This window comes from Erithacus rubecula (assembly GCF_903797595.1).
Source record: "Erithacus rubecula genome assembly, chromosome: 4".
Classification (NCBI taxonomy): Eukaryota; Metazoa; Chordata; class Aves; order Passeriformes; family Muscicapidae; genus Erithacus; species Erithacus rubecula.
In genome coordinates, this window is record NC_136686.1 from 33,568,607 (window position 1) to 33,594,610 (window position 26,004).

At 49.7% G+C, this 26,004-nt stretch overlaps 1 protein-coding gene across 4 annotated transcripts in view; it reads left to right on the plus strand.

The window, feature by feature from the left end:
• ELFN2 (extracellular leucine rich repeat and fibronectin type III domain containing 2) overlaps window positions 1–20,772 on the plus strand; it is a 74,109-nt gene extending 53,337 nt beyond the window's left edge. For all 4 annotated transcript variants that reach the window (XM_079303552.1, XM_079303551.1, XM_079303553.1 and 1 more), the window contains one exon: window positions 16,934–20,772. In XM_079303552.1, coding sequence (XP_079159678.1) covers window positions 17,562–19,988 — 2,427 coding nt within the window. In that variant the 5' untranslated portion in view covers window positions 16,934–17,561 and the 3' untranslated portion in view covers window positions 19,989–20,772. The remainder of the gene's footprint in view (window positions 1–16,933) is intronic.
• The last annotated feature ends 5,232 nt before the right edge of the window (window positions 20,773–26,004 follow it).

Sequence of the window (26,004 nt, forward strand, 5' to 3'; positions counted from 1 at the left end):
AACTAACTTTAGTTACAACTAAACAATTGTGGAGAAGCATTAGAGTAGTACTGGAAGCCTTCTGCCTCACCTTGGTTAAATAATGTGTACTTGTGTTTCCCTGTGGCAGGACTGGTCCGGACTCCCAAAGAGCTGTGTCCAGGTGACCTGTGTGTGGTGCTGAGACTGCCTGGCATAGAGAAGACAGCTCTGTCTGAAACCAAGGGAAACTGTAGGGCATTCTGGCAGCTTGTGGGGTGGTGAGTGATGGCAGGCAACATGCTGTTGAGCAGGATCAGCGAAACACTGCTCATCTCTCAAGCCGTCTGCTTCTCTTGCTCTTTGTGAGCCTCTTCTCACTTCTCCTTTTCACGTGCTCATATCACCTCTCTTTTCTTTCCCTCACTTTCTCTCTCTGTGTGGTGCATGGCCCAGTGACTATAATCCATGATAACCCTCTATTCTCTCTTTTCCTCACCACCTTTCTCACTCATCCTTTCTTCGTGTCTCTCACTAACACTCTGTTGCTCTCCCTGCCAATTTATTCTTCTTTTTCCTCCCACACTCTGTCCCGATTTCATCAATCTCAGCACAGTCCTGTTGTTCACCAGAGCTGCTGTTTCATGTTTACTCCTGTGGAGGGAGGACAGGTGGGAAGGTAAGGTATCAGGCAGGAAGCAGGAGACTTGAACTGAGACCTTTGGTGATCATGGCTGAGTCACATCACCCCTTCCATGGCCTGGCTCCTTTCCTTTGACTCAGCTATAAGCAAATCTGCAATGCTTAGAGGCTGTAGGGCCAGGGTCTGTGAAGCTCCTGGAAGGGGGCTAGAGATGTTTGGGTGCCTGTGCTGTTTTTGTTTGTCTGTGGTGCCCAGCTAAGCCCTTATGCCCAGACTGACACAATGGACACACGTTCCCAGCTCTGCCCATTGTCCTATTCACAAACTTTCACATGAAATAACCCCATGGGATGAAGTTGACAAAGCTTAGCTGTGGAGTTTTGATCGGCAGTGACCCAGAGCTTTGTCCCTGCAAATCCCTGGGGACTAACAGCAACTCCTTTTACTGTAGGTGCTACCTTTGTAATCACACCGATTTGCCTCCCCAGTTCCACCTTTTTCTTTTCTTCCTCTCTGCCATGCTGCTTTTCCACCTTTGCACACTGGAGCCTGCCTTGCCTGCTGGCTGCTGAGGGCTGGCCTGGAGCTGCCAGATGCTTGCACCTTCTCAGCTCTCACGGGTAGGAGTTGCTATGGGAAACAGCGAGAGAGAAAAAGTGCCTTCCCCAGCAGCACTAGGAGCCAGAAGTCTTCCATTGAGTGGAGAACACCCCCCTCTTGTGCTCCTTCCTCCCCTCAGCCCCCCTTTAGAGAGCACTCTGCAGAAAGCTGCCTTTGAAGCCCCTTAATTAGTGTCCCGTGTGTCCTGAACGGAGCCCTTCATTACCACCAGCGAGAGGCATAAATTGGCATGTGTTTCAGGTTTGGGCTCAGTGCCAGAATTTGGTTCCAGTCCCCTCCCTCCAAACCTCTCCAGCTTCCCCCCTCCTGACACACATGATGCACACACACATTCACTCTCTCTCACCAAAAAACACACACACACGTGCACCCACAAGGGACCCTGCAAAAAAAGAGATGTCCCCTTTCCATCATCCCACATTCCAGAGAAAAAAGCCAATGACAGAGGTCGCTCTGTTCCCTGCTTCCCCACGGCTTGCTCTTGGCTCTGCTGACCCTTCAGCATATGCAACTGCAGGTTGGGGGTCATTATCAGCCCCAGAGTATCTCTCACAGCCTGTGGATGTGCTCAGAGGGTGCTAATTAGTGAGAGAAGGGCTGATTAGGTTAGAAATGAAGTGTTTATTTTATCTTCCCCCTTTGGTTTGGGTTTTTTTTTTTTTTTTTTTTTTGGTATGTGTATGTGTGTAAAAATAGTGAGGCCAGATGGAGTCTCAGGAATAATGGGAGAAAAGGCAGCCAGGAGTCAAGGAGGGTGAATCTGTATCCTGTCTCACCTCTCCTGCACAGCCTGGGTGGACAGGCATTCTGCAAACTCACAGCATTCCCGCAGCACACCAGCAGCCACCACACATTCCCTGTGGCTGTCCTCGTTGGGACTGAGCTGGACATCTCCTGTGTGCACAATGCTCTCTAGAAGCTTTTCATACCTGCAGAGCCTCTCATCTCCATCACCTCAACTTTTCCAACTCAACCTTAGCACCTTTGTTTCTCCCACACACACTTTATTTATCTCAGTGTCAGCAGCCAACAGGTTACTGGCATCATCAGCCTTTCACCTCTTTGTCTTTGGTGGTGTCTCACCCCAAGTATGCTGTCCTCATAGAGGAATCCTGCTTCACAGGATTCTGGCTCTCCCAGACTGTGGAAATTCAGCCTGTCTCTGCCATGGACTTTGTCCCTCCTTTGCAGAAGTTGCAATGGAGGACCCCCAAAGCTGATTTGGAGTCTGATTTCCAGGAACTTCAGTCTCCGTGCCTGAGAAAACCATGTCCTTGTCCTGTTACCAGACCATTCTTCCCTGCACCTATGCTACCTTCAGCCTATTATGGACTGTGAGATAAAGAAGAACAGATCATGATATGGCTGAATAGCAACTTTGTCTTGCTACAAGGCTATTCTGCAGGAGAAGCCTTGGGGTCATGAGGGGCAGTTGAAAAATAATTTCCTTCCTTCCACTTAACCTAAATTAGGTCTCTGGGGCCAATATGCAGTGGACGTGGAGCCTTTCTCCAGAGGCCAGTGTTTAGGCTGAGGATACTCAGGTTCCAGCAGGCTGGAGGAGAGGGAAGGAAAGAGGCTGAAATTAACTGTGCTCTACAGCTTGCTTTCTGGGGTGGGAATGGCGCTGGCAGACTCATGAGTTCGCACAGCTGGAGGCTGGTATCTGCAGCAGGCCAATCTGTGTGACCTGAGGGCTCACTCTGATGTTGGCAGTGAAGGCCACCTCTCCCAAGTGGGGATATGACTGTTGAGAAAGGTCTGAGTTTGTTTTGTTGATCAGCTTGGGGAGTGTGAGTGGGGGGCGGTAAGAACTTGTCACTACAATGTGCTGGAGGAGTATTTGCAGGGAGGAGTATTTGCTCAGTAACCAAAGTGGGGGATTGATCCCTTAGAATCACAGCTGATATGTGAGTCTGACAGCAGAGGAGATCCTCTTGCTGACATCAGGGGGGCCCCAGACTCTTAGCTGCATTTCAGAGCCCAACCACAAAGTTTCTGGTGCACAGGACCTTTGTACCTATGAAATAAGAAGTCTGGCTTCTTTTAAGGGTGGGAGAGCAGGTGGGGACCCCCAGCTCCAGGGGTGTACTTGTGATGGGAAGAAGGGCCACATGTGTGTGCTGATGTTCCTTGGGCTGTGTGCTGTCCCTAGGACTGCATGCATGACTGTTTGGCTATTGCATGAGAGGAGGGTGTATTTGGGTACAATTCAGACCTCATTCCCTTTTCATTGCAACAGTGCTTTTTTACCATGTGGCTCCTGCAACAGCCAAACAAACAAACAAACACACACACACATGGGAATCCAAACTCCCTATTACCACCACATTGCAGATGCAGCCTGGTTTGGCCTGTATTTCTCCCGTTGCCACAGCAACAGTAAGCCAGGAGTAAATCAGAATATCCTCTCTGGTGCTCAACACCCCCATATGGCAAAATAAATGACAGTGTGGAAAGCCTGGTCTGTCTCCCCTACCTCTCCTTCCCAAGTCCAGTTCAGCAGAGACCCTCCAGAGACCCCTGTCAGACCCCAAGGAGATCACAAGCTTTCTCCACAGGGGATGAGGGAACACCACCTCTGCTGTGACCAGCAATCTCCCTTATTTCCTCCTCCAGTTGCTGTGTCTCCCACGGAGGGTGATTAGGTCTGAATCAATGTTCACTGTTCATGGTCTCAGCTCAGCTGGCTTTTAACAAGATGAGTCCCATCAGCTCCACTAAGGACCAAACAGCATCCAAACCAGGCTTAGCAACCTGCTTCTTGCTTCAGCAAACTCTGCTTACAGCTGGGAGAAACAGAGCCTTTGGAAAGGAGCAAAGCAATCAAAGCACATTTAGGAGCAGGACTCCTGTCCAGCTGAGCTCAGAAATATGCTCGCTGGGACAGCTGCCAAAAGGGCTCCACCAGCCACACTCTGTGTTGGCCTTGGGCACTTCCAAAGTCAGCAATGTGCTCAGGAGAGAGATGTGTCTGCCCAGAAAGAAGAGTCCTTGGGAGGAGAGGAGGGACACTGCCCCTGAGAACTGGTGTGGTGCAGTCCCCTGGAAGCAGGGGAGAAACTGGACTCTCGTTTTCTGCAGCAGCTCTTTCTGTGTGCATCCTAGGCTGGATAATTCTAGATGCCACTAAAGCCCTGGAGCATGACCTGCATCCCCTTTATTCCAGCAGTCGATTAGAGGGTATCTGTCACTAGTGCCTCCCCCAGCTTTGGCTGTGACTTCCTTCATTAGGAATCTCACTCTGTTCTTTGGCTGGATTTCCCCTGAGAATCCGATTTATGGCTCCCCAGTGATTGCTAATGTGTAAATACCATGTGCTTCAGTATGGCAATGTGAATGCCCTGGTGCATTGGAACTGTTAACCCTTCAGCAGCTGAAGATCCTCCCCCTGTTGTGAAAGCTGCCTTGTTTGACAGGGAGAATCCCAGCCTGGGATCATGGGATCTCAGTCTGGCTCTAGGCATGCTTGCACATCAGTGCAGGTGGGTGGACCCACAGGCCTCCTCAGGTTTCTGTGGAGGGGAAAGGATGAGGCAGGAGCAGCCCAAAGAAAAGGCAAAAGGCCCATTTCATGATTAAATGCTAGAGCACAGCAGCAGTGTAAAAATATACATATATCACAAGCCTTAATTAACACAGGCAAAGGGAAAAGGAGAAAAAAAGCCACTTTTTAAAGGTTTCACAGAGACTATAAACTGGCAGCACAAAAAAAAAAATGTAATACATGCAAATTAATGGCATAAATTTAGGGTTACTTAACTTCACAAATGTTAACAAGCTCATAAAAAAAAAGTTATTCTTTCTCAGTTTCCTGTCGCTGTTTGTTTAATTCTCTCTCGCTCTCTTTTTAAACTCTGTTGAGAAGATTATGTTTTCAGAATATTCCTCTTAAATTAATTCTGCCTTTCTCTCTTCCTTCTCCCTCCCTCCCTCCCTCCCTCCCTCCCTCCCTCCCTCCCTCCCTCCCTCCCTCCCTCCCTCTCTCTCTCATCTCTTTCTCTGTACCTTCCTCTGTCTGCTTGCCTTCCTTCCCTGCCTATCTATCATGTTCTTAATGTCCCCATCATCATAGTATCTACTCTTGGATACAGGACTGTCTCATTTCTCTCCCTATTTCCTTGCCTGGCTCTCCCCCGCTCACACCCCACCCTTCTTCACAGCTCTCAGCCTGCTCCCCTCTTCGGCTTTTTTTTTTTTTTTTGTTTGTTTTGATTTTTCCTGGGATTTTTTTTTTTTTTTTTGGTTGGGTTTGTTTGTTTTTTGTTGCTTGTGGTTTTTTGTTTGTTTCGTTTGGGTTTTTTGGGGGGGCTTGTTTTTTTTTTTTTTTTTTTGGTGGTAGTGGTGGGGTTTTTTTTTCGTTTGTTTGTTTGTTTGGTTTGGTCTGGTTTGGTTTAGTTTTGTTTTTCCTGTAGCAGTCTAGCAGTCAGTATAACTCCAGCCTGGTAATGCTATACACAACACTGCCAATTTCCAAACATGCATTTTTTTTTCCCCTGCCACTGGCAGACAGAAAGGCGAGGAGCAAATTAAGTGGTCTGGGGCTGAACTGCTGGTTTTCCAAGCGTTGGAGAGGCTGTTTGTGCTGCAGGGTGCGTGGCTGGAGGCAGAGGCGTGGGTGTGTGGGCAGCCTGGGCTGGTACACCACAGCCCCACTTTGAAACAGCTGTCACAGCTCCCCTGACACCCTCCCTTTATTCCAGGCTCTGCCTCTGCACAAAGGTGGATAATAAAGTGCACGGCAGCTCCTTGCTGAGCCTGGCAAGTCATGAGCCCCCGAGGTCACCGTGTCTCTGCTTCCCGCGTGTTTCTTGCTTTGCTTACAGATAAAACTAAGTTTAGAAAACTCAGGCAATTGCCAGTTTAGCTCTGCCAAAACTCATTTCTCCGGAAAGAGGACATATGCCTTTTGTTCTGCTTCCTTTAAAGCTACCAAGGACACCCCAAGTTGCATTACTCGTGACGTAACTTGTCCTGCCTGTGATGCTACAGCGTTCTGTTCTTAGGCTCTTGTTCTTATTGCTTAAAGGGAGGATGGGTAAAAAAAAAATAAAAAGAAATTATTTTGACTTATGGACCAGACTGAGTCATAGGAAGACATCATTAAAAAAAAGAGGGGGTGGATATCATCATTTTTGGCCACAAGCCATCCCTGGAGCTTTCAAAGTCGCCTGTAAATATTACTGCCAGCTCTGTTTCAGTAGCAGAGACAGCAGTCCTGGCCAATAGCTTTTCTCCTTAGTGGCCCGATTCAGTATTTCTGAATTCTGGAGAGAAGAGGGGGAAGCCAGTGTTTTATTCAACATAGCAATTTCAGGAACAGGGAGGTGAAATTACAAGCTGGAGTCCCCGGGCAGCAATGAAAATAAGAAAATCCAAACAAGCAAAGGAAAAAAAAATGCATTTCTCAGAGCAAGAGGAAGGATGTTGGTGAGTGGGTAACAGAGAGGTTAGGAAGAGGAAGCACGGAGGGAGAATCTGTTGTGTTTGGAAGATGTGGGAACCATCAACACAGATGTTGCAGAAGAAAGCAATTGAGAAGCTGAATGGGACTTGCATGGGTTTACAGTTGGGTGCATGCTTAAGTGTGTAGCTAAATGGAGACCTGAATGAGTGAGAACAAGAAATAATTATGTGGGAGTCCCCATGCAGAATCAGTCTCTGTCCAGATTGACATCACAGGCTTTCCCACTGATATAAATCATTGCTTTTCCTGGGTAGAAAATGAGTCAGGATGACTCCGGAGCTTAGGGTTTGGCCTATGCAGATTAAGAGGAGTAGTAAGGAATAAATAAAATATGGAATATGCAAGGGTGACTAAGGACTCGAAGAGAAACAACTGTGGGGGAAGGAAAAGGGCCACAGTGAGGAACAAGGAGGGGCTGCCACATTAATTGCTTTCTAGGGCTACCTGGAGAGAGATTTAGGGGGGTAAGCATCATGAAGTACCTATTACGTGGGTAAGACATTTACATGTCTATATTAGCTGAGTAATGCTCCTCTTTTATTTATTTTTTTTTAAATTTTTTTTTTTTTGGTCTTTTCGGCCTGGAAATAGTCTGAAGCAAAGTTTGTTTCTCACTGAAAATATTTTCAGCACTTATGAAATCAGAGGCCCAATAACAATTGCAGCCTCCATGTACTCTGCTACTGACAGCATTGAAAGAAGTAGAGCAGAGAATAAGTGAGGAAATAAGATGGAGAACTGTACTGAGCAAGAACAAAGGAAAGGGTGGGGTGTTTTTTAAATTGAGCTGTCCCCTATTTTTGATTGCATCATAGCTTGAATTAGCTTTGGCCTACATAATTAAAATGGAGGATGTCAAGGTACCAGGAGGAAAAAGTATTTTGCTGGGTTATTTGCACAAATCATCTGTTCGCTGCACAGCTGCTGTAGGAAATGCAACGCCACGAGTAGACATATATAATTGTAGAGATGGGGAATGAATAAACGTGTTTCAAAGAACAAGGAGAATTCTAAATGTCAGCAAAGGGGTATATGACTCACTCATTGGGAAAATACTATTATTGGATACGTAAGTAGGACTGTACAAAGCACTCAGAGGAGGGATGCTACTAGAAAAAAGAAGAATTAATAAATGAAGGTAACATTTGGGTAAGTGACAGTGAATGAATGAGGAGATGTGCTATAAGTGCCATGAGCTATCACAGGGCCTGGAGTGAAAGCAGAGAAAATGCAGGGTTGAGGATGGCAAAGGATGAAAAGAGAGAGATCACGGACGATGAGGAGAAGCATTGCTGGAGACCGCTGAAATACAATGGAATGGATAAGTGTTTGTTATAAAACCGCTTGGCTTTTGGCAGAATAATGGTGACAAAGTGTTTCTGTTCTACTGAGTTGGGATTAAGAAAATAAATGAGGTGGAACTCCATGGGAGGAGAGGAAATGGCTGTGCTGAGGAGGCAGGAGGAGGCCCGGGACCCAGCCGGAGCTGGCTTCTGCAGTGGAGTGTTGGACATGTCATATGGAGAAATCCCTCCCTGTTATGCAAAAAGAAAAAAATGGTGTTTAAGTGTAACAGATGATATTGTATAGATTACAGACATGGCTGAAATAAGCAGCGCAGGACCAAGGCATTTTGTGTGAGTTCAAGCCAGGCAGTGAGAATAATTAATCAACAACCAAGTTGCAGACTTCTTGAGTCCAGAACATAATGAACTTGAAACCTTTCAGTTGCCAAATCCTGGACACCATTCCAACAGACCCATCCCACATGTCTGGCTGGTCATCCTCACAGCCTGAAACGCTGTGTGCTAATGCATCTGCCCAAGCAGAGACTGAGGAATCCAGGCACTTCTGCGGATGGATCAGTTCCATTTACAGCTAGGGCCAGGGGATCTCTAGTCCCGGGGGAGGAGATTTCCAGAGCCTCTAATTTGGGTCCAGCTGGGAGCAGTTCTTATTTTGGTTTTGAAACCCTGAATCCCCAGCAAGCTGCTTTTCTGGCTGCCTTGGGTTGATTGAGTCGGTAGAGAGACAGATGTAGGTGGATAATGGGAAAGGGGGTGGTAAGTGGCAGAGCTATTGCCTGAGCAGAGGGAAGGATGCCGTGTAAGTACTGCCAGTCCCCATTCAGTGAGCAAGTGGTGAGTCAGGGGCAGATACTGAGTCAGCAAGAAGGCGGGTGGTGGTGGGTGGGTAGAGCACCCTGGCTAACAGTGCAAACCACTCAGCTGCACCGTTGCACTCAGCTCCCCGTGGCAAAGTTGCATGCAATGGTTCAGGCTACTGCATCCCAGTTTCTCCCCTCCCCATGAAATTCCCTGTGCTGCCTTTCTGAACCAGTGGGGATTCTGAGAGGGCCCTGACCATTGCCTCTGGTGGGCATGTATTTTCCTGATGTGTTTATGAGCCTACTTGCAAGCACTGCTTCTCTGTGAGGTGTGGTAGTAAAAGAAGGGGAATGAAAATAGCTGATGAAGGCAGAGAGAGCCCTTCAATATCTTCTCCCCGAAGATACTGCTCATGCAGTCAGGGAGCTGGTGGAATGTAGGAGGGGGGAAAGAGAAAAGAAAGAAAGAAAAATAGAAATGAGGTAGAAATGAGAGTGAGAGAGAGAAAATATTTGAGAGATGAAAAGAAATTACCATACGGCAAGATCCTGTTATTCAACCTAATTTTCAAAGGACTGCAGCTGTCGCACTGAGATAATCTGTTAATTATAACAGTCATTGTGTTTTGGCAATGGAAGAAAAAAACCAGGCTCTAAACAAGGCAAGGTAGTGGGGAAAAGAGAGGGGAGGCACGGTTGTGTCAAAATGCATGTCAGATGTGAGCTTGAAATGTAGGTGGGCGAGCCGGCCGGGAGGAGGGTCCCTCCCCAGAGCTGTGCTGCTGCCTGCAGGTGGAGGATGGAAAGAAGGTGGAAGCATCCCTGTGGAAACATAATGCCCTGTCCAGTGTGAGCCTTTCTGACTCCAGACATGCATTGACCAGAGGAAGAGCTTTGAGGGGCTGTCTCACTGCCAGTGAGGGAATCTCTCAGGTGGCCACCCAGGACAAGGTTGGCTGGAAGGTGAGAGAATGTTGAAGGATGCTTGAATGCCGATGCCTGTGCCCTGCAGGAGTTTGCAGGCCTGGAGGTATCCTACACAGATCAAATGGCTGCCAGTGCATGTCAGGAAGTGATTGCTATTCCAGGACATATGTGATTCCTTAGGCTCTGAGTCCCCCCTGTAGGCAACTGTAGTGAGTTGTAATTCAAGGACCATGCCCTTTTCCTGCTCTACCTGCAGGGTAGCATGTTTGGGGGGCACTCTAAACTGGCACTGCTGGGTTGCTGGGGATGTTTTTAGCATCCAGAAATACTGGAGATATGCTTGGTTTGAGTGAGGGCATCTCTCAAATAGCTTCCTGCTGTTCATAGTCAGACTGGTGAGAGCCAGGGCTTGTTAAGGAAAAAGGACACCAAAGCCAGCACAGGACAGCAGAGGCATCACAATGGCCCTGAGGAGGTGGGGGGTCTTTGCAGTGACACCACATACAGCCCAAGTACTTCTCCTGATCTTGTGATGGACATGCTGTTATGATGATCAGCGCTCCCTGCTTTCCCCTTGCTCCCAGAGCCCCCACTCCTGGCCTGTTTCCTGCAGCAGCTCACACACACAGGGCAGAGCTGCCATTCCCGTGCCTTTACCCCTCAAAACCTCACAGACAGCAGAGGTCACTCCTTCTCCCCCAGAGCAGCCCCTGCACAGAGCCTGCCCTCACACCCTGCTCCCTGCAGTGACTCACATCAGGACACGCACAGCAGGAGCGTTCCCTCCCCTTTCCCTACAGCCCTTCTCCCAAACACACACTGGCTGTCTCCAGGATCCCTGCACGCCCACCTGCAGCCTGCACTCCCACCCCGTCCCCTGCAGCGCCTCTCACACAGCCGAACACTCCCACCCCTTTCTCCACGGTGCCCTGCTTCATGCCAGCACACATACAGCACGCATACACTCACAAACAGCCTTTCCTGCCTCTCCATGGCAATTCCTCCCTCCCCAGGAGCCAGCGCCGATTCTCTGCTTCGCAGATGACTAAAGCACACACACCCCCAGCCCACACATCCACCCCATCACCTACAGCGACTCCTCCGCACACACACCCCCTCCACCTCGCACCCCTGGAGCCGACAGGGCCATTCTTTCTCTACAGTGACTCACAGCCATTCCAGTGCACCGGGCAGAGCCAGTCTTGCTGTCACACTCCCTATGGCAGATCCCTGCAGAGTCACACAGTCCCCATGCTCCCTCCCCATGGCCAGCAGGAATTGTTTCTAAGCCTTTCTACAGCCTCCTGTCTGGGCTTATGGGATGACAAGGGGAGAATATTTCCAGGTCCCCCTCCCTGCTCTGGAGGCAGAGCACTGAAGGCAGCCTTATTACGGATATTTTTTGTGGAACCTCTCTCTTGACGTGCTCTCCCACCTGGAGAAGGCTGTTTCCCAAGCCTACCCACATGTACACGCTTCTGTGGATTGCTGCTGCAGGCTCGCTGGGTGGAGCTGGCTTGATGCAAATCCTCCTTAATCTTCAATAATCATATTAATATAAAAGGTAACCATTTCACTTTGGAAAACAAAAGTGGCTTTCTGGCCTGCCAGGGAACCACAGGCATATGAAAGACCTTTCTGCCAGTATTTATCACTCTAAAATAAGATTTATGCTTCTAAAGCTCTCTTTCATGCTTCTGAGCTGCTTCATTTTTCTCCCTTGAGCCTTCCCATTCTCTCTCTCTTGCTGCCTAACAAATTAGGCATCTAATCACTGTTGGGGAGGCGCAATGGGAGAGCTGGGGCTTTATATACAGCCACATGTTAGGTTTTTTTCATGGTTAGTCTTTAAGCTGTTTGTCCCAGCAAAGATTTGGAGTCAATGGCAGTGAGTTTGTTTGAGCCTGAGTGTACGAATTCTTCCTTCTGAATTTTTTCCATCTGAATTCTTCCTTCCTGTGCCCCAAACTGGCCAAAGGCAGAGCAGCATGTCCTTGGGGCAGTACTGCAGCCTGTATTTCATCCCTTTTTCCTTCCTCTCTGCAGGGTCCCATCCTTGCTGGCTGGAATTTGAGCTTTGTGAGTATCCTTGCAGTGGTGTCCTGTGAGAAGCAGCTGGGATCTTGTTTGGTTCCCAGTGTCCTGCTGGGATCCTAGTGGTCCGGATGTCAGGGACAGCTGCAGTTTAGGGGCTGCAATCTTCCTCTCACTCACGGCAGGACTTGCCCAGCTTTCAGAGGAATGAATTTTCTACCTGCAGGCACTGTGGATTTGTATAGGGTGAAATGAACCTGCCCAGAGCTGAAGCCTGAGATTTCTCTTCCAACAGCCAAACTCACAGAGCCTCTGAGGTTGAGTGGAGTCCCTTCAGCAGGACTCACTGAAATCAGTTCAGCTCCTGTAAGGGATGAAGGCTTTGTCTGGTTAGTGACATGGGAACACCTTTTGTTGTGTGACTTTCTAGTGTGGCTGTACAGCTCCTTTGACCTCTGGATTTTTGAAGCTACTGGGTTGATTTCAAACAAATGTAACATTGGAATGGAACTGAGAGATGTTGAGATCTTACGTCTTCCATGAAAATAGGGGATAAATTAGAGAAGAGAGAACGTGAGAAAGAAACCTTCATTGAGACCCATTAAAGGAAAGTGTTGTGTGAGCTCAACCCTTGGTGAGCATCAGAGAATCTACAGTAGAAGGCACCTCTCTCTCTCTCTCTCTTTCTCTCTCTCTCTGATATGGACACACACAAATTTATTCCCTGCCACAAAACCATAGGAGCAGGCTTCCTGCTCCCTCTTCTCTTGGTCCCAGACTTGTCAGAGCTTCTGGAGCACCACTGGCCACAGTCACAGGTTCTTTGCTGCATGACTTGAGGGTAACTCCTTCAAAAATTCCCTGGAAACAGGGCTGAGAGGGAAGGGACTGCTGTCATGTAAGAGCCCTAGCTGTGCTGCAAGCTTCTCCCATGGCACTGTGCTTCCCCTAGAACCAGGTGCAAAAGCAAGGACAATCTCTGGGTGATGATTTGGGGTGGCTGCAGTGATGCTCAGACCACTGTGAATTACAGAAACTACCTAACAAATAGGGAGAGTCCCTTCAAGTAAAGCATGAATTTTGAGTGCCAGGCACGTCTGTGAAAGGCTCCTCTTTCAGAAAGTAGTTAGAGAAATCCTGGAAGGACCTTAAAGCCGAGAAGAGGAGGCAGAGTCCCTTGGAGATAGTGTTTGTGCCCCGAGGCCTGCCAGGAGCAGGCAGCACACTGAGCTGGGAAGAGGAATGATGCTCAGCTTCAGCATGAAGCTTAAGAAAGCAGCAGGAGCTTTGGCCTGGTTTCGGGGTGTCCCCAGAGGAGTCAAGAGTGTTTGGCAGGTTTTTAATGCATGCATTTCAAATGGGAGGCTCTTAGCACCGTTTAAGCAATGGTAGAATTAAGTGCTGTTTTTTCCAGTGCATGGGGCCCCAAGAGGAAAAGGTTGGCAAGGTTGGAATTTTAGGCCTAAATTGCAGCTGTGACTTTTCTGGTTGCCTTGGATTCTCTCTCAGTTTTGGTCCTTCCATTCCCTCAGGCCCCAGTTTGCCTCTATGCCTCCTATCCTGCTGTTCATACTTTCACTGGCTGTATTTTATGCTTCCATCTCACTAGTGACCTCAATCCTGTGTCATCCCCTGTGCTACCTTGAACTACAAGTCATAGGGATGTTTGTGTTCATCTACACCTACCTCCTGACTCAGATTTGGGATTCTCCACTCTCTTTCACCTTCCCTTCTCTTTGCTATCCTCTGAACAAAGGAACCATCCCTGTGGCCTTCTGCTCTTCTCAAAGTGCTCCAGATAAATGCCAATAACATTGAGGCATGCATTAATAGACAATAAAGCAGGGGGAAATCACTTGGGAGCTGATAGGCTGACTTTGTGCCAGCCAAGGAGAGCACTGCTTTCATGGGTGCAATGTCACTGCTGTTCCTTCATGTTCACATGTACATGAGGATGGCCAGGAGCCAAGGGCTTGTAAATCTTGGGTGATGCTGAAGAGTGTTGGAACTCTGCAGCTAAATAAGCCCAGCATATGGAAGTGGCTGTCTTGTACCCTCCCTATAAAACATATCCCATGTCCTAACTTTTTCTCTTGCCCATAAGTTCTCCACAACCCTTGTATCCCCCTTCCTTGGCTCTCTGTTGTGCTGGACTTTCTTGCTTCCCCTGCCCACACTCCATCCCTGTGCCTTGTTCCTCTGTTGCCTGAGAAGCAAGAGAGGGAAACAGCCAACTCCATTGTCAGCACCTTTCAGGCCAGCAGAAAGGACAGAGTGTTGCTTCCTTGTGCTGTTGGACTCCAGTGCTGTGTGATTTATGTTCTTTTGGCTGAGACAGTTGCAGGAGGGCACAGTGCTGCCCTTTATTCAGGCCTCCCTCTGACTGTGCACTGCCAGGGTCAGGAGCAGCTGTTCCCTAGAGGGCAGGGCATGGCTGTGGTGGAGCTGGAGACCAGCTCTCCTACAACATTGCTGTAGCAGGGACTGATGCCCTTGGACTGAGCTGAGACAGGGTGCTGGGCCATGGGCAGGGGTGCAATAGGCCAGGGATTGGGCTGGACTCGGGGCCCTTAAAACCAGCATGATAGAGGGGAGACGGGAACCTTTGGGGGAAGAATGTCTAGGTCTGTGTATTTCTCATACATGGCTACACTGGGGACCCAAGGGGACCAATGAGTTTGGCTTGAGGAGTGGCTTGACCTTCCTGAGGTGGCTGAGCCCAGGTGGGAGGTAGACAGGAAGCAGGAATTTCTGCATGCTCCCCTTGGTTTTGGCAAACAGCAGTGATAAACACCGCCTTTGTTTCCATCCACCCCTAACCCACCCACCTTTTCCATTCCAGGCTACTAGGACATCTGCCCTTCCAAAGCCTCTCTATCCTGCCTGAGTGCAGCTGCTTGAATGGGATGGGGTGACTCTCAGGGATTGCTGGGGTTGCTGCAGAGGAATGTGGTCCTGACACAGTTTCTCTCTGTGCACCTTGAACAAGCTACAGCAGGCAGTGGTGACTTCAGCACAGCTTTTGGAGCAGTGTGCCCTGCCAGAAGGGGTCAAAGCAAGTGGGCTGGGATGTTCCTGTATGGAGCTGGATATTGTGCAGGGTAATTGGTGAGGTGAGACAGGCAGGCCAGAAGATCATGCTCAGAGAAGGATGCTGGTTAAAATCTCTAATCCCTAAATCTTTTCCCTCTTTGATCAGTAGCTGCCCCTGGCCTTTGCCTAGGGTGGACATACTTTGGGCACCCAAGTGCAAAAAGCATGATAGTATCTGCCACTCCTCTGTTCAGTGGAAGAAATCAGGTGAAGTGAAGGAACATTAGAGAGGAAGGTAAATGGACAGAGATGATGTGGAGAATTCGCTGTGTCTCTGCATGGAGTCACCTCTGGAAATGGTGGAACAAGGCAGGGGACTGGCACTGAGGAATATCAGAGGCCTGTGGGTCCCAACCTGTGGAGAGCCAGATGTGCCTCCTATCTGATGCATCTGGGGAAACAGTGTCAGGAAATTATTTCTCATTGGATTACCAGGCTGAGAAACAAAGCAACAGACTGTAAAAACCTCTGCCTTCTGCTTCATTGCTGGCTGAGGCAAAGCTGAGGCAGCAGCTGAAGGCCATCATGTGACAACCATAAATGACATGAGTTTGGTGGCCTCAGATGATGAGCTGTGGGGAATGGAGGTTTTTTCTCTGTCTTTTCCATTGGTCTATCTCTTCTCCCCCTTCCCTCCTATGTCTTGGCTTTACTTTTTGGATTATTGAATATTTAAGTGTTTCTCTGTGACACTATCTCTGATCCCTTAATCCAGCTGGCCTGGTAATTCCACAGACCCAAATCAGCTCAGATTTCTCCACAGACGTAAGCCTTGTTCCTCAAGGGTTCACTCCTCCTTCATTTATCTTCCTTCATTTTATTTCTGCCCTTTGTGTCTCTGTGCTAGAAATTGGTTCAGCTTTTGCAGGAAAAGCTCCAGCGATATCTTTAGTGAGCAGCTTCCCCCCAAAATAAAAGGGGCAAGAGGGGATCTTTATTTTTCATTTACACAGAATAATTTTCTCTGGTTTTTTAGTGTTTCCTTTCTCCTCAAAATAATAATAAAAGGAAAAAAAAAATAATAATAAAAAAAGAGCACAATGCCCACATGATTTATCTGCTGTATGAAATTATTTCCTCTGTGCTGCCTGAGGACACCCCTGCCAGGCTCCTGTCTCAGCACAGGCAGAAGGGTTGAAGCTGTAGCTGGAGAGAAAGATGCTCCAGGCTGCACTTCGCAGTCAGAACCAGGAGCTTGCCCAGAGCCCAGAAATACATTTGTTGTGGTTTAACAAGCAAATGTCATTTTGTCTGCAAGGTGTGCTTTCTTACAAAGGGGCAGTGTTCATAGCCCCTAAGGAGAGGTAGTGTACTAAGAAGGTGTAAACTGTGCACTTCTCTTTGGTGGGGGGAAGATGGGTGATGTGCTTCAGATTAGGAGTTCTGGCATTGTTGGGTGAGAGACTGGAGGCTGGTATTTGACACACTGCCTGCTTTTCATCCCCCCACTGTGCTCAAGCCAGACTGGTTCACCTCAACAGCCTTGTCCATGCACCAAGAGTCAGGAACAATTTTTAGAGCAGAAGTGGTTACACGTGGCTTGAATAATTTATCCCTATTGCATCAAGGAAAGAAGGAAAGAAAGGAAAAAAAAAGTTTGGCTTTTTTGGGGGGGGTGTGGGGGGGAGAGAAGCTTCTCTGCATTTTCCCTGCTTCATGCATTCTGTGTACATCATTTTCAGGCAGCTGAAAATTCATGGCTTTGGCTGTGCTTGGGGCTTGCCTTTGTTTACACTAAGGGTTTTGAGCCCCCGCACTAACAGCTTTATGTTTCCCACTCTCTTTTCCCTTCCCCTTCTACTCCCACGCCACTGCCTTCCCCCAGGTCCCTGGCTGTGATCACACTACTTAAGGGAGCCCGGATACCCTTCTGCATATCCCTGATATGACATTATACATCGTGAGGGTTCCCTCCTCACAGGCTTATCAGCACGGCAGGCACTACCACACCTCTCTGCTTGCACCCCCCTTAATGTGTCTCTTCCCCATCTCCCTCTTCTCGTGAAACATTGCTATCTCTACACTTATCTCTAAGACCCTTCCAAATGATGCCTCTTCTTGTCTCTTGTGTTTTCTCTTCCAGATTCCAGTGACAGATGGATCTCTCTCGTGCACACTTGCTCTTTCCCTCTTTGTATTTTTGTTTTCGACATGTTTGATCCGAAGCTCTGAAGCTTCTCAGAGGGAACCCAGGAAAGAAGGAAGAGAAGGAATATAAACCGAGGGAGCGTGAGCGACACAGGAGGCAGCCCTGCCTTGTTCTTCCAAATCACACTGTGGAGGGGCGGGGGAAGACTAGAAGGGGGAAGACTTGGGTTTGTTTTGGGGTGGGTTTGGTGTGGGTGGGGGGTGGGTGGGAGGGGAGAAAAGTGGAAAAAGCATGTGAGTCGCTCATGAACATCAAAGAAGATTCATTATCTTTGGCCTGAATTTTTGTTTAGAAAAGAAGCACAAAGTAGTTCCCTTCCAGACCAAACATCCATGGTCATAGCTTTTGGGTGTTCCAGAAGAAGATTGCATGTGTTCCCCTTTCTCTTTGCTCCTGACTTGACCCAGAGGGCAAGAAGAAATAATGATGATGACATCTGATAGGACTGGGGTGCTCATTCCCTTTCATTGCTAAACCCCAGTTCCTGCTCCCTAGTTTGTTTTTGCTGTTGTCCTGACATTTGGCGTTGGTTTTTGTTGGGGATTTCTTTTCCCCCATCTTGATGAGGGCACCACTGCAGACCATGCTGTGCCTGGGGTTGTGGGCAGCTGCCCTGCTCTGCTTGTTTTCCCCTGGCACCGTGCGAGGTGACTGCTGGCTGATTGAGGGGGACAAGGGGTATGTGTGGCTGGCCATCTGCAGCCAGAACCAACCCCCATATGAGACCATCCCCCAGCATATCAACAGCACGGTGCACGACTTGCGTCTGAACGAGAACAAGCTCAAAGTGGTGCTGTACTCCTCCCTCAACCGCTTCGGCAACCTGACTGATTTGAACCTGACCAAGAATGAGATCTCCTACATCGAGGATGGAGCTTTCATGGGTCAGTCAAACCTCCAGGTCCTACAGCTGGGCTACAACAAACTCACCAACCTGACAGAGGGCATGTTGCGGGGCATGGCCCGTCTCCAGTTCCTCTTTGTGCAGCATAACCTAATTGAGTTGGTCACCCCCACTGCCTTCTCTGAGTGCCCCAGCTTGATTAGCATTGACCTGTCATCCAACCGCCTCAGCCGTCTGGAGGGCAACACTTTCACCAGCTTGAGCAACCTGATGGTGTGCGAGCTGGCTGGCAACCCCTTCAACTGTGACTGTAGCCTCTACAGCTTTCTTAACTGGCTGGCTCTCTTCAACAACGTCACCAAGAACTATGACCGCCTCCAGTGCGAGACTCCACGGGAGTTTGCTGGGTATCCCCTTCTGGTGCCTCGGCCTCACCACAACCGCAATGCCATCACCATCTTCCAGTCCATGTGCAGAGGGGGCACCATCCCCTCCCTCTCCAGGGTCAACCCAACTCCTTACACCCCTGACTCCCAGCGAGATCTGGATGAGGGGTCAGCCATCAGCCCTGGGGATTTCCTCTCAGTCAAGCCTCCAGCCTCTTCCACCACTGACTCCTCCTTCAGTCCCAGCATCAAGCTACACGATGTCACCATCACTTCGGCCATCCTGATGGTCACCATCCCCATGCCCTACAGTAAGATGTATGTGCTGGTCCAATACAACAACAGCTATGTTTCTGACATAGCAACTCTGAAGAGCAAGAAGGAATATGTCACTGTCAACAAGCTGAAGGCCCACACTGATTATACATTCTGTGTGGCCTCTATCCGCAACAACAGGCGTTACAACCATACTTGCCTGACTTTTGCCACCCGGAGCAAAGGCAGGGAGGATCCTATTTCCAGTACTTCCACCACTACACACTATATTATGACCACCCTGGGTTGCCTCTTTGGGATGGTCATTGTCCTGGGGGTGGTGTACTACTGCCTGCGGAAGCGGAGGATGCAGGAGGAGAAACAGAAGTCACTCAATGTCAAAAAGACCATTCTGGAAATGCGTTATGGATCAGATATTGATACCAGTACCATGGTCCATCCTTCCCAGAAGCTGGGTGAGCCACCTGTCATTCCCGTCTCACGGATGTCCTCTATCCCTTCCATGATTGGGGAGAAGTTGCCCCCATCAAAGTCAATGGACGCTGGGATGGAGACTCCTAAGGTCACCACTAAAGGTAACTACATTGAGGTGCGGACTGGTGGTGGGGATGGGCTGGAGAGAACCCAGCGAGATGAGGACCTGAGGGAGCTTGACAATGGGCAAGGCTCAGCTGCTGAGATCTCTACTATAGCCAAGGAGGTAGACAAGGTCAACCAGATCATCAACAACTGCATTGATGCCCTCAAGCTGGACACAGCATCTTTCCTGGGTGGTGGGACTGGTGTTGACTCAGACATGGCCTTTGAGTGCCAGTCCATCCCAGCCGGTTCCTCGAGTGGGCTGGAGCGGCCCAGCTTTCTTTCCCCACCCTACAAGGAAAGCTCCCACCACCCTTTGCAGCGCCAGCTCAGTGCTGATGCTGCTGTGGCCAGAAAGACCTGCAGTGTCTCCTCTAGTGGCTCCATCAAGAGCGCCAAGGTCTTCAGCTTGGATGTGCCTGACCACCCACCACTCAGCAAGTCTGATTCCAAATACATTGAGAAGGGCAGCCCACTAAACAGCCCTTTGGATCGTCTTCCCTTGGTGTCTCCGAGCGCCATCCACCACTTGGAGGTCAAGCCTTCTTACCATTGCAGTGAGCACCGTCACTCCTTCCCGGCCCTGTACTACGAGGAGAGCGCTGACACCTTGAGCCAGCGGGTGTCATTCCTCAAGCCACTGTCCCGGTCCAAGCGAGACTCCACGTACTCCCAGCTCTCCCCCAGACACTACTTCTCGGGCTACTCCTCCAGCCCCGAGTACTCCTCAGAGAGCACCCACAAGATCTGGGAGCGATTCCGGCCTTACAAGAAGCATCACAGGGAGGAGGTTTACATGGCAGCTGGGCACGCCCTGCGGAAGAAAGTTCAATTTGCCAAGGATGAGGATCTGCATGACATCCTGGATTACTGGAAAGGAGTCTCTGCTCAGCAGAAGCTGTGACTCTTCCTCACAAGGAAACAATACAAACCAAGACCCCCCTCCAACAACCAGAAAAAAAAAAAAAAAAAAGCCACTTGACTGTGAAAAATAAACCAACAACAGAATACTCCTGACAAATACAAAACTGACAAAACCTTTTCTTAAAGTTTACAACAACTCTTACACACACAGATAGACACACACTGACACACACACACACAAACACACACACACACAAACACACACACGCCGAATTGTCTCTACTGTGTTACGGGGACCATTGTTCTGCCCACAGGTGGTTGGGAGGAGCATCCTGCTCTGACACTGTGGTAACAACGTTGGAGTGTGGGTGGGTGGGAATGGCCTGGGAGTGGGTGGCAGTGGTGGCAGGAGAAGGGCAGGGATGGACACTCACAGGGCAGGAAACTTAGCTGTGAACTATTCATCTTTCTGTTCCTGTTGAAGGCTGATTTTTCTTTTGGGTGGGAGGGAAGGACTTTGGTTTAAAAAGCTTCCTTGTCCACCTCGTTCACCTGCTATGCCAAATCTTCCATCACTAACTTTTCCCCTCATTTTCTTTAGCAGTGGAGGTTTTTCTCTCTCTCCTGTCCCCTTCTAAGACAGATGGGAATTGCTGGAAGAAGTTGTCTCCCTTCTTTTCCTTTGCTCTTCCCTGTCCCTCTCTGTTAAGGGTTCCTAGGTTTGAACTGCCCGTCTAGATACTTCACAAATCTCCGTCCTCCTCAGATGAAGGAGAAGAGATGTGAAGGACCAAGGTGGGTAGGTCAACAGTATTACAGGTTCCGTGCCCTTGCTGCTCTTCCTCCTTCCCTTCTCCTGCCATGTTGCTGCTGATGAGCACCAGCAATTCTGGAGGGACAGGCATTCTCCAGGCCTTCTCAAAGCCAGTTTTCTGCCAGCTGGTGGGGAGAAACAGGTTGTGAATATTCTCTTTGGCACAGCAAGACAGGTCCTCAAGGAGTGGTGGAGGAAAAGGCAGGAAGGCCTGGTCTCTCAGAGGTGTGTAGGGCTCCCATCTCTCCATGAGTGTTACAGGTCAGAGGTCCTCCTCACCACACACACCTATGCTCAGGCTGCCCTCGTGTAGTCAGTTTAATGCTCTCTGTTCATGTCCCTCTTACTGTGAGGAAGGGACCTGGAGAGGACCTCAGCAGAACAAGTTCTCCATGAAGCTTCTGTGGCTCTTCCCAACTGATTTACAACATGGGCTATGGGGTGGGTGTCCATGAGAAGAGCATCATCCAACCTCCTCACTTCCAGGTGTATGTGAAGAGCAGGATTTCATTGCTCATCTCATTGGGTTGGCCTCACAAAGAGTCTTTCTCTTCTGTAGGCTGTGGACGTTCTGGCATAGGGGACAGCCTAGGGTGAAGACAGGAGCACAGGGAACAAACAGGATGTGAGAATGGGGCCTGGGAGTAGCCCAAGAAGCATGGCCTGGAAGAAGCTCCCTTTGTGTGTGCAGCCCCTCCGTGTGTGTGGGATACAAGAGAATATGGATGACAGTGTTCCTTTGACTACTTAGAGGCCCTCGTGTTGCTATGAGAGCAACATATCATCTCTTAAATCCTCCACCTGTTCACACATGTGACAAACTTTTCTTAGGGATCCTTTCACATCTTGACAAAATCCCAGTTGCACTTGCTGGGTCCCAATCTCTGCATCTTGGGTAGAAGGTCTGTCACAGATTTGGGAATGAGCCTTCTGCCCTCTCCATCTAGTCCAATTTTTGAACAACCCAACAAAGCACAATCTTGGCACTTTCTCCCTCAATGTTTTTCTGTCAGGCACTGCATCTTTATGCAACACAGTGAGCCTCCTCTCCATGATCTGGCCAACACCTGACTGTAGTTCACCTCTATCAGGATGAGGGCCTATGTTATGTTGGCCCTCCCTTAGTAATTATTTCCTCTTTGGAGTGCTCCTCAGAAGACCCGGTGTTTTTGGGGGCCCTGGGAGAAGGATGAGGGTGTAGGAGCTTCTCTAGGAGGGATTTACATGCTGCATGCAGAGAACTTGCCTGTTGTGTGCCAGGTAGTAGCAATGCCAGCTGTGAGAGCTGGCTTCTATGCCACAGATGGCAATTTCCCCTTCTGTAAGTGAGGGGGAGCAGTAGGCAGAGTCTGGTACATGAAAACCAGAGCAGGTATCCCCAGAGTGTAAACCTATGGAGATGTGTGGAGTTTCTTCCTTTTAGGGATGCTGATGGTAACAATCCTAAGCCACGTCCTGACCCCATTGCCTCAGACTTTTCACTGTCAGCCTGCTTTCCCACAGTCAAAGCATTATTTTGCCTTGAGTCCAGAGGTGTTTGTGGGACTGACTCCACATGGTAAGAGCCAATTCAGCCCAGAGGAAGGGGTGTGTGTACACATGTGTGTGCACCTGTGTGCAGGAGGATGAAGGGAAGTCACAAAGGGAATCACATCACTGCTGGCACATGGAGCAGGCTCAGTGGTCTTCCAGCACGGCAGCCATCCAAGCAGAAAAGACTAATGGCTGGGGCACAGAATTGGACAGGAAAAGGGGGATGACAGGCAAGGGGGGATGGAGTCTTGTTCCTCTCCCCAGCTCTTCCCTCCCTGTGCTTCTCTGCTGTGTGGTCTTGTAAACAGATCTGCTCAGTCAATGCTTTAAGGGGGAGCATGAACCTGTAGAGATTTCTGCTTTTTCCCCTCAGCACCTCAATGAGGCAGAAAAGAAAGGTCAGGGATACAGCTATCATCAGGCCCTTCTTTTTTCTCTGGTGGGGGTAAGGCTGGATAGGAGGGAAAAGCCATTTCTCTCCCAGCTGTAGCCCCCCATTTCAAACCATTGGATGAAGTTTGCACAAGATGGACTGTTCTGTGGGAAGAAGAGGGCAAGGAAGGGGAACAAAGTGTCTCACCTTCCTTCCTCCTCCCTTCTTCTTTGTCCTGCTCCCTCCCTCAGGATGAAGGCTCACAAAGTGATGCCAGCCCTGTCGGAGGAAAGCAGATTTAACGTTCTATTTGCATGACAATTTTACTGTATTTTTCTGAGCAAACACCTGTTGTGTATGTGCCAGTTTGTTGGAATTTAACCTCCTCCCTCCAAGTCTCTCCTGTCCTTGTCCCTGTTTTCTCTGCTCTTTTCATTGATCCCAGATGATTTTATGAGAGACTCCTACCAGTTTGAGAGGGAACATACCCCAAAGAGAACCCAAACCAATCACCCCATAAACCACATTCCTCCTGCTTACCAGTGTCCCCCTTTCCCTTGCTCCAAATGTGGTCTTTCTCAGCTGCTTTTCACAGTCGTGTGTAAAGGGGTATGTGTTATATACCAAAGGCCTGCTCTTTCTAGTGGCCATCATTTCCCCCAGTTATTGAGGAACAGGAGTGAGCCCTGTCAAGGTAGATATTGTGAGAGAAATGGTCACCACCCTCCCTTTGCACTGGTTGCTCTTTCCCAAAAAACAAGGTTATTCTTGAGAGAATGGAGTGGAGTGCTTTAGCTGAAGGGAAACCTCTGATACAGTGAAAACTTGATGTGGAACTGGTTATAATCACTTAGAAGACCTCCCACCACCTTCCTCTTATTGGTTGCATAGACCTCTGGACTAGGTCTGTGCTATGCATTCTCTCCCCTGACTGACCCTGGCAGAGGGCAGGGCATGATGAAACCTCAAAAACCTCTTTGTTGGGAAAAAGTCTGGAGAGACTGCCTGAAGTTTTTAAGTTTCTATGGCTTGGCTTTGGCAAGTCCCTGAATGCTGCCTTCTCCCAGGGCAAAGTGGACTTTGGGACCAAACCAAGACCAAACCCTTTCACAGTTTATTTCTGGCTTGGTTGCAATTGGCAGAGAAAACAGGGGTTCAGTTCACCTCACTGGAAACTGTGGAGGGTGAGGAATGGGTTTGGGGGCAGACCTGCCCTCTAGCTCCAGGAACAGCCTTGGGGAGAAGCCTGAGGTGGGGTCCTGCACCCAGGAGAGGGAAGGTGAGACTCCAGTCATGCCGTTCCTGTGGGGTAGAGCTCTTTCCCATATCTGCTGGTGCTGCCCCAGTTTATGCTGCAGTACCATCTTCCCTTCTCCCCCTCCCCACTCTTCCATGCTGAATAAATCCCTCTTGAGGCAGGTGTGAAATATTCATGACTGACAAATGAAGAATTATGTCGGGCTGAGGAGGCCTCTGTGTGTTTGCAATGCTAATCAGCCTGCCTTGCTGGAGGAGGCTCTGCCTGGCAGGCTTGAAGGAAGGAGGGGAAGATGCAGAAGGAAGGTGGAAAAGGAGCTAGAAAGAGGAGAGGCAGACACAGTAGGGGTGAATAAGGTATGGTGGGACCAAGGAGTGGTGAGGCAAGGTGGTAACAGGTAGAGGGAGATGGAGAAGATGTAGAAGAGGGACAGGCTGGAAGGACCTGGGGAAGAGATGGCTGCAGTGGAAAGAATGGGATGATAAAGGGACAAAGGGAACAGCAAGGAAAAGAATTGGGTGCAGGGGTGAAGGCTCTCTGAGAGGACGTGGGGAGTAAGTCAGCAGTGCCTGGCAAAAATATCTGGGCAGACTTCATGATGAGCTGTGACCCCTCTCTGCAGGGCAGAGCTCAGTGCTACAGGGTGGGCAGCTGCCATACGGGCTGGAGCTGGACCCAGAGCCCCAAAAGCACATTTGCCATGCTTGCTGCTGACTGGAAAGCTCAGCTGCGTCAGGAAGGACACACAGCCTGCAGGAGCCTGGGGAACATCCCTTCCACCATCACCACCTGCTTCTGCACAAGCTGCAGTCAAGAAGAGCCTCACGCAGCTGTGTCCTCGGCTGGAGCCAGCCTGCTGCTGCCCCACGCCTGAGCAGGAGGGAGGCTTGGTGTGGGACAACACACTGTGGGTTTCTTGTGCGGCTGGTGGAGCTGCCCCGCTCAGCCGTGCCCTGCCCACGCTGTCTGAGCGGGTGTTTTTGGGTCGCTCCCTGGAGCGGGGGCAGAGGGCAGCGCCTGTGGATCCCCCTGCCCTCGCCCGCGTTCCCGCGTGTCCCTCAGCCGCCTTGGCCTTGCACTGTGCGGGGCGTTCTCGGTCTCCTGCCCTCGCCGTCCCCCACGCCTGGGAGGTGTCCCCCACCTCTCCCCGGCCATCCTGCACTGGGGCGGCCTCTGCAGGCCTGCCCCAACACCCCGGCCCCGAGTGGAGAGCGGCCATCCTCTGCCTGGCTTCTTCTCCCCCTGCCTCGCCAGGGGCTCAGCTCCCCGTCCCCTTCCAGTCCCGCTCCGTTGCCCCATCCTGGCGTTCGGCTCGGCCTTTGCTGTCCCTCACGGCCGCTGTGAGGCCGCGCTCCCTCTGGCCTGTCCCTGCTCTCCCGCTTCCCTGGGGAAGAGGCTCGGCCTGCCCGGGTCAGGCCCTGCAGGGCGGGCGCTGCTCCGTGCCCAGCGCAGCCTGGGGCGAGGGTGGGAAGGGGCAGTGCCAGGCGCACAGGAGGGGTGCCAGCCCTCGAATGTAAGGAAGGGCCTGGAGGCAGCTGCTGGGACTGGCTCCTTGTGGCCTCGGTGGTGTTCCTCCTTCCCTAACAACCCCGTGACCCCCCGGTTGTGTATGGACAAATTTCAGTTGGAGTTACGTTCTTTGCTTTCTTCTTTTTTTTTAAAAAAAATTCATTCTTTTAGAATCGCATTTCTTTCTTGTTCTTTTCTTTCTTTTTTTTTCTCTTTCCTTCTTTTCCTGTTTTAAAACTGAATGGCACGAAATCGTTTTTCCTCAACTCGGAGATTCCTGTATGGAGAAAATCAATTTCTATATTTGCAATAAATTTCTTATTTAAAAAAAACAAAATGAACAAAAAACCTAAAAAAAAAAAATCAACAAGCAAAAACTATGAAAAGCTGCTTCTGAGTCCATTTCTTCCATATTTGTCTGGTAGAGAATGTGGAATGGCTGGGGTGGGATGGGATGGGATGGGATGGGATGGGATGGGATGGGATGGGATGGGATGGGATGGGATGGGATGGGATGGGACGGGATGGGATGAGATGTGGTGGAATGGAGTGGGATGGGATGGGAATGG